The sequence below is a fragment of the Megalops cyprinoides genome, chromosome 3 (genome assembly GCF_013368585.1).
Source record: "Megalops cyprinoides isolate fMegCyp1 chromosome 3, fMegCyp1.pri, whole genome shotgun sequence".
NCBI classification, from domain to species: Eukaryota; Metazoa; Chordata; class Actinopteri; order Elopiformes; family Megalopidae; genus Megalops; species Megalops cyprinoides.
In genome coordinates, this window is record NC_050585.1 from 46,852,229 (window position 1) to 46,861,238 (window position 9,010).

At 43.9% G+C, this 9,010-nt stretch overlaps 1 protein-coding gene across 1 annotated transcript; it reads right to left on the reverse strand.

Annotated features, from left to right (window-relative positions):
* Positions 1–410: 410 nt before the first annotated feature.
* On the reverse strand, positions 411–6,464 carry rbm41 (RNA binding motif protein 41). Its single transcript, XM_036523901.1, has 8 exons — positions 6,457–6,464; positions 5,803–5,877; positions 5,232–5,348; positions 4,572–4,773; positions 2,853–3,057; positions 1,761–2,311; positions 1,354–1,501; positions 411–935 (listed from the first exon to the last, which is right to left on the reverse strand). Exons 1-8 carry the CDS (start codon positions 6,462–6,464, stop codon positions 667–669), a joined length of 1,575 nt encoding a protein of 524 aa, XP_036379794.1. The 3' UTR covers positions 411–666.
* Between the last annotated feature and the right edge of the window lie 2,546 nt (positions 6,465–9,010).

The following is a 9,010-nucleotide window of genomic DNA, read 5'->3' on the forward strand; positions in this document are numbered from 1 at the left end:
TTTTCTCACTCCCCAACATAACGACCATTAGGTGTGCTGGACATGACGACGGAGCTTCTAGCAATCTCGGTTACTTTAATTATGTCTTAAAAAAAGATAACAAAGGCGGAGAGTTTCAACTGCATGGAATACTGCATGGTTTCTGTAGGGGGCTCAAATAAGTGTACATGAAGGTTAGGTTAGACTCATAATGACACGTACCAAACTGTCTGTTCTTCCTTCCTGTAGATGGTGATCTTCCAAAGTGAAACTATGATGGTAAATTTTTTAGAAAGCTGAAAAGTATATATACACACACAAATAAATAAAGTATGAAGTATATAGCATTTGCACACGGTAGTAGTTTCCAAAAGGTTGTTTTTACTGGTTGTGTAATAAACAAGCTTAATGTTTAGACCCAAGAGGTCCATTGATGTTGACCTGAAGAGGACCTCTTCGGGTCAAACCTTTATTTTGGTCCAGCTCTTGCACATGCAATAAAAAGCAACCTTTTCTGCACTACTGGAGTGTGTGAGCATTATATCATTTCCAGGGTAAATGTTGACAAAATGCTGGGCCAAAACAATGTTTCTCTTGAAAAGGGATAAAGAAAACGACTCTTGCAACTGACGTCAAATCAACATATTTTAACGCGGTACTTTTTACTGCACACTGTTTTCACAGTCCTCAGGAGGATCCATTAAAGTCTTTCAGAGGTGATTTTTCACTCTCCTCGCGGCAAGTCCCCTGTGGAACAGAAAGCAGGGCCTGGCCTCTTTCCTGCAGCTTTCCTTGTCTTGGCTCTGTGGACTCGGAGCTGTGCCCTGCATGGGAGGATTCTGTCCCTTTATCTTTCTCTCCATCCTGCCTCTGTCTCCCGAACTCGATCACCAGGGGTTTGTCCAGCAGCCGGTACCCATTCACCAGCTCCAGGGCGGCTTGGGCTGTTTCTACATCTGTAGGAGGGTATAACAGGTCACATGGTTTAATTTTACTCCTGTACATGATTTTACATCCATTATCTGTGTGTGTGGATGTATGAAAGTGTGAGTGAGTGTGCATGTGACAACATATTAAGGTATATTTATATAACTTTCATTATTGTCATTTACTGTCATTTATCAGACACTCTCACCCAGAGCATTGAATACAGTTTTTTTTTCCACAATGAGACAATTGTGGTTTAAGTACCTTGCCCAAGGGTACAGCAGCAGTGCCCCAGTGGGGAATCAAACTGGCAACCTTTCAGTCCTACTCCTTAACCACTATGCTACACTGCCACCCCCTTCCACCTTTATGCATGTCTGATAAGTGTTGGATTTTTTGTGACATTCAGTGTGTCTGTGTGTTTGTATGTGTGCGCGCGCGTGTTACCTGAAAATGTAATAAAGGCCTGGCCCTTGAGTCTTCCGGTCAGCAGGCGGTACAGCACAGACGGCCCATCAGGCTGCTGGAAACGGGAGAAGAGGGAGACCAGTTGAGCCAGGGAGGCCCGCGGACTGAGGTTCTTAACACACAGCACCTTCAGAGGCAGAGAGAGAAGGGTTATACAGAGAGGCCATGCAGTGGAAACACGCAAACTACCTCTGAACTACAGAAAAGGCACCTTGCAAACACACATGCACACGCGCGCGCACACACACACACACACACACTCACAGTACAGTAACACAGTGTACAGTAACACAGTCTTGAAACATGATCCAGCAGATCATGGCAGATAAGCAACTCGTCTCTTCATGTCCTAATGACGGCACAGACAGACACTGCAGTAGCCCCACCTTGGAGGGCTCCCCTCGCTGGTAATTCTGGAACCGCGGGATGCAGCGGATCTCCTCCTCCGTCTCTCGATTCGCCCGAATCTCCTCCTCTGGTATTTGCTCCACCAGGCCGCTGACTGTAAGAGGACCTCCTGTACCCTGTCTGGCCACGGAACACAGGCTTCTGATAGGCTGGCTTGCGCTAATCTTGCTCTGACTGACCAATCGAGTGGTGCCACCTTGGTCTTGAGGACGAGCGTTGCCTAATGCGTTCTGAGCTTCTACAGATTGATGAGAGTCTTTATTATGGCAGCCGATAGAACCCACATCGGTGTTGCTCTGGGTCTGTGAGTCAGAGTCTCTGTGATCACTGTGGCCATGTGGGCTCTGCCGTCTGTCAGGGTCAGTTTTTGGTTGGGGCTGTGTGACCAACGTGCTCTCTGGGGTTCCTGTCTCAGTTTCGTCGGAAAGCGAGGCTGTCCCTGGCTTCTGGTCTCTCAGGACGTCCCGGTAGAGAAGGTCCAGAGGATCTGTGGAGGACGGCCCCTTGCTACTGGACTTTGAGTCATCCTCTGCGACGAGGAAAAACACCATTACTGTGATGCTGTGAACAGGGCTTCTGGTTTCCATATTTACACCAAGGGCACAATGCTCCAGTGCTCTCGAACCATATCATTCATGTAAAATGATGAATTACAGCCAGAGGAAAAGAAAAGAGACAGATACAGATACAGTGCCAGACAAAAGATACAGATACAGTGCCAGACAAAAGAAAAGCATTTTTCTTTATTTTTTCTATTTCCCCATTTTAGAACGATAGTAAAGGCATCAAAACAATGACATGCATTGGCCAAAAAAAAGTGTTAAACAAATTAAAACTATGATTCCACAAAGTAGCCAAAAATATTTTTTAAAATTAAAAAAAAAAAATTTGGAAAGAAATCCACACATAGACAAATATAAATAGTGAAGTTGATGCCTAAGAAACAAATTTCAATAGATTAAAAACGTCTTTCCCAAATATTTCCCATTATCTTAATCAGGTGTGTCCTAACTTTTGACTGGTACTGTATGCACCTCTCTCTCACTGGCGGAGGCACGGAGCAGGCTTACCCTGGTGGTAGAGGGCGGAGAGGAAGTTCAGCCGGTCGCTGCCCTGGAAGAGCGCCCTCTCGATCTCCATCTCCCTGCGGGACAGAGGCCGGCTGGCCGAAAGACGCTGGGGACGCGAGAGGAGCTGCTCCCGGGCCTCGATCTTGTCTCGGATGATCTGCAGACGCTGGTGTCTCGCACCCGGGGCTGCACACACTCCTCTGCTCTGCGTCCGCAAGGGTGGGTGCGTGAGGCAGGAGACACAACAACATCGGGAACTGATTAGACAGAAAACCTTGATCCTTATCAAGAAACAGTTGGGACATTCACTTTCATTGTATATGCATCACTGAGATGCATAGGGCAGAACTCTTACTGACCACATCAGCTAGTACAGTCCATTTATATTTACACTTGTTTAATGTATAACTCTGCATAGCCAGGGAGCAAAACTTACGGTAACTTGTGCATTTTCATTGACAAACATGTAATATTTATATCATTATTAATAATTACAGAGGTATGATCTTGAGCAAAAAACTCTAATGAGGCATCCCTTGCCTGTTCAACCATTTCATTACTTTCAGTTTAACTGCATTTCTTAGACCTAACACAAAGCAGCAATGCTCCAAAGTTTTTTCTTGATTCGTCATTGTTAAGTTGCCATTATAGGTCCAGGGGGGCATTCTACCCAGTATTCCTATTACTATGAACAAAAGAGTAATTACTATTACTATGAACAAAAGAGTTTTTGTTGTGGCACTTTTAAGAGCAAATTATATACTGTACAAAGTGTTGCAGTTGGTTGCTTCCTCAGGACATCTCTATCCACCAACCAGCATAGTCTGAATACACAAACACATTACTTTTGAAACTATTAATTTTGTAGACAATTTCTTCTAATGCAACCTTCATATGTATGGTGTACCACCTATTACGGAATGTGTTTGGGTAAATGCATGTGCCAAGGGTTGGGGATATAACCGGTTAGATATAAACCCTCGTGGGACACTGAATTCAGCAAAGTGGGTGTGACAATGTGTGATTTGAACGGAATAACACTGGAAAATTTCAGCGGCCAAGAAAGAGCCCTGACCTCAACCTGACAGAATTTCTTTGGGATGAGCTGAAATGTAGAATTAGGGCAAGGTCCAGACAGCCCCCTTCAGTGGTGGAGCTTACTAATACTGGAAAAGGAGGAGTGGAGCACAACACCAGCAGCATTTTACCAGAAATTAGCACACAGGCTTCCATGACACATTAATGACACAATAATAACCATGACTTTCAATAGAACAGTGTGTGTGTGTGTGTGTGTGTGTGGTTGTATAAGAAGTTCCCCTGCAACCAGGGCGTGGCCCTGTTCCTGCTGTCAGGGGACAAGACGCAGGGAGAAAAAGTGCAGGGATTGGAGGCTTAGGGATAAAGGGTGGAGTGTTAGCCTTGGGGGCTCACTGCACATTTACATGTTTGACAAGTAAATTCTGGCAGCTGTTGAAAGGAGGTCTGAACCACAGAAAATGCTCCTGACTTGTCTTACAAACATAAAAAGAATAACTGCTCTTTTTCTTCAAAGGTGATTCCCACTGCATGGTAATCTATGAAATCCACCTCTGCACTGAGGCCGGTCTAAAACCCGTGAAGTACGAAAAATGTTGTTCAGCATATGTTGAAATACACAGACACATCACATCAAAAGTGGACTGAATCCCGCAACCCCCTCCCCCAGGCTCTACGTACTTTCTCCCCTGCCTCCGGCGTGTCCCGGCTCCTCCACAGCTCTATCTCTGCGTCGGTGAGGCCAAGCTCCCTGAGGCCTGCCAGCTCCTGCTCCTTGTCCTGCAGAGCCCGAAACTGGGACAGGCTCCTCACGCCAGCAGCCTGCTCCCCGAAGGGCTTGTACAGGGCTGCGGGGGCGAAGCATTTCTTCTTGGCCACGCACCTGCGGAACACGGAACACAGGGCGGTGAGTGGAGAGGGGCGAGAGTGTGGCAGTGTAGCACCACTGTTGCTGGAGAACCTTTATGATTAATTTAGACCTCTTCTCTCTGTAGTCTAAGGGGGAATGAAGTGTCAAAAAATTTACAGCAGTAACTTATGCAACTTACCTATTCACTAGTACTGTGACTACAGAGTGCAGTACAAAATTTCTCATGGCACAGAGAGCAGTGTGGCATAATGGTAAGGAACAGGACTTGCAACTAAACGGTTTCCAGTTCGATTCCCCGCTGGGGCACTGCTGCTGTAACCTTGGGCAAGGTAATTAACCCACAACTGCCTCACTAAATGTCCAGCTGTTTGAATGGATAATGTAAAAAATTGTAACCTATGAAAGTCATGAGAGCGCCTGATAAATGACAATAATGTAATATAATGTAAAAGCCAAGCAGGGGGTCTCACCGGCTCAGGTCCGCCTCGGTGTCCAGCTGCTGGAGCAGCAAGCTGTGGAGCTGCCTCTGTCCCTCCGTTTCCTGCTCCTCTGGAATCGGGGCATCTTCGCAGGAACGACGAGTGACGCTGAAAACGGAAACGGAGACCTTGACATTTCACGGACATACAAAAATTCAGCAACTCGTTAAACAATAAATGACTAAAGCGAATTGAGCTTTCTGTTGTGAAAGCCCTCCTTCCACACTGCATACAGAGTGATAATGAAAACATTATGCATCACTACATCCCAAGTCCTTCCTGCTTACGAACACTTCACCCTGAAGGCCTTGACACATTCACACGTTGTCCATAGAATTAAACCACACCTTTCATACTTATATAGTAAATACGCTGTCTAAGCTGCCTCTGTCTGGGTCACAGGCTTGTGGTGGTGGCACAAGCGGCACTGCTCCAGATGTAGGACTGCAACAGGCCCCTCCCGAAGTCCTCCGGAGGTGTGCAAACCAGCTCACTCAACGAAAGGCATGATGACACACTCGCTATCGATTAAAACTGATTAAGTCTGATGGAGTCCACATACTTCAGTGACAGGTCAGCACAACAACTTCGATTGCTTTCCGGTAGCCACTGGATTATCTCCACACCCGTAAACCACCTTCAGGGACGATGGACGTCCACGACGGACGAGCAGATTATTGTCAATGTGCAACCGATACATTCATTCTCATTCTCAAGATCTAATGAACCTTATGTTTGAAAGCCTTAGCACTGTAAATTGTTTAAAGCTTCTATGCAACAGCAAGCTAACGAAGCACATGAAATCTGGCTGCAGCATCTCAACATGCTTAGCTAACGTTAGCTAACACAGCTAGATAGCACTCATTCAGATTTTGTCATTTAGCAGACACTCTTATCGACAACGATTTACAATAAAAAGAGTATGAATGTACAGTTAATACACTCGCAAAAACAACGGTGCTCACAGAACACATGTATTCCGTTTCGCGACACCGTGAGAAAGTCAAAACTGCAAACGTTTCGGAGTTAGCCGGCTGCTACTGCTAGTGGCTCCGGTGCAACAATTTCCTTTCCTGCGTGCAGCACCACGAAACGGCTGGCAAATATTGAATCTCGGCACCTCCGGGACGCTGCCAGGCGACACTAAACAAGTCATACCTGCACTCACACAGAAACTAGATCACCACAATATTTAAACTAGCACTGCTCTGCTTACCGCCGCATGTCTAGCAAAACAATGCCCCTTCCTGTTGAGTGCGCCGCTCTGGACTGAGGCATCTTGGGAAATGAAGTGCATACCGCGGAATCACGTCCCCAGAGCAGGTGCCGGTGAAAGAAAGGATGACAGCGATCACTGATAACGTTACACTTCGAGTCAGCAAACGTCGGCTAATATAATTTACAGATACAGTGTCTGCATGCATTTAAAAGACATCAATGCGTTTAACTTAAAAACTTGTTTCTCTTACAGCTTTACTCGCATTTAGAGAAAATTGTAAAAAAAAAAAAAAAAAAAAAAAAAACTCCACAGGTTTTGCATTAATGCGGTATCAATTAAAGGTACGAGGTAAAAGACACATGAATTCATGAATTATTCTCTGAATAGTTTCTTAGTTATAATATGATTAAATTCTCTCTGCTAACCCAAATACTTGTGCGTTTAATTGAGTATTTGACTACTGGATTCCATATCCGATACTATGGTTTGCAGAATCGGTTGATAACCTTTCGTTTGAACTTTTAGCCTACTCATACATAAGCAGATACATCCCACGTAGAAGTGGAGCATTTTCGTCACCGTAGAGGTTTTATCTGTGCAGAATATTTACACTGCGTAGCTTTCAATCAGGTACCCGCCCTCTTACCTACGCAGATTAACGCTGGTATATGCATTGTTTCCATTTAGAAAATTTGAAGCAAAGGCCGAAAATTTTGGGTGCCCTGCACCTTTCAGAAGTTGCGACGTTAATCTGTGGCCTGGAAACTGTCATTCTGTTTTAATTAAGACCCCCGCAAAAGGATCAGTGGAACATCATACCAAAGAAATTGCAGCTCGCTAGCAATCATATTTCGCTTGCTTCATTTCCTTGAATGACGCACCCTTCTCCAACCACACAGGATGTCTCTAAAATAACAAGTGATCCCTCTGTCTTTGCCTACATTAAAATGAGTAAAACACCCTACCAGATATGGTCAAGACCGAAGAGGCATTTATGAAATGTTAAACAGTTCTACTTTTAGTTTTGAAAAACACATATGAATTCTCTCAAATAACCCCTGGAGCATAGAACTGCAAAGACCTTGAATGTAACACTAAAAGTGTGTCTGCGTCTTGTGTACACCAGCTGTACTGGGATTGACAAAAAAATATTGAAATAACGAACTTTTCAACTCAATTGGTCATGTCTTAAAATGATTCATGGCACAGTTACCTTTACAGAGGTATGCAAGGTGAAATCGATGTGAGTGTCCATGACAACACAGGTGTTACTAATTGTGATAAGGTAATTAATTATAATGGTGTGCATCCCTCTTCCTTTCACAGAGAACATTCTGATACACAGTGGAGTTCCCAAGCCAGTGGTATAGAAATGTTTTTGTAGACTTGTGAAAGACAATGCGTTTGTGGTCAGGTTCTTTTGTCTCCAAGCCTTAATGGGTGGCAGAGTAGTTTACTGGTTAAGGAGCAGGAATTATAACTGAAAGGTTTCCGGTGTGATTCCCCGCTGGGCCACTACTGTTGTACCCTTGGGCAGGGTACTTATTCCACAATCGCCTCACTAAATATCCAGCTGTATAAATGGATAACACTGTAAAAAAAAACTGTAACTAATGTAATTCGCTCTGGATAAGAGCGTCTGCTAAATGCTAGTAATGTAATGCAATGAGCAGTGATGATCTTTCATGAAGACTTTGTGACTTAATTTAAATGATGCTCATCCTGACTGCATATTACTTGAGTTGCAGTGGGCTAACCAAAAAAGCAGTTGTCATGACCAGTTGTGGTAAACCCTCTTTGCTCAAAGAGTAGTGGTGAGCTGTCAAGATAACAAATAAATTTTACTGATGGTTCATTGTTCACTAACTGTAGATCTTGTGATGACATGAAAACCCTGTCAACATCATCAGTTGCTAGGTAATTTCTCTAAAAAAAAAAAAAAAAAATTCACAGAGGCATTATGGGAGAGTCTCTTAATTACTGCACGTCCATTTAATAAAAATAAGGCAGTTATGTATGAAAAGAGTTAACCATGTCAAACATAGATGCTACAATTGCATTGCACAAAAAAAAATCTTCAGGCATTCTAGTAATGCTTACTGACTTATTGAACTCGGCAGATTACATGTATAAGTAATCTGTGCACAAATTCACAACCCCACTGTACATATGATCATTTAGCAGTAATCCATTTTATGTCAGCACAATTAGGGCATTTTGAGCTCAACAGGTCATTGACCAAAGTAAATATTTAGAATTGATTTCATGACATTCTTAACTAGTTCACAAAAGTGGGATTCATTGCTGTAAATGACTGGTCCTTAGTGCAAGATCACTAACCACAGTGTTGCCTAAGGCAACAAAATTTTATTACACACACATCTAAACGCTGAACCAAATGTACCAAATTTGACCCCATCAAGCAATGCTGTGGAAAGTGATCCAAACGTTGTTTTTTTGTGATTCTGTAGTATGGCTTGGATGGGTGTGGCCAGGCACAGATGGCCATGACCAGCAGTTTGTCCACAAGAACAGTCCAAACCTGATGAAA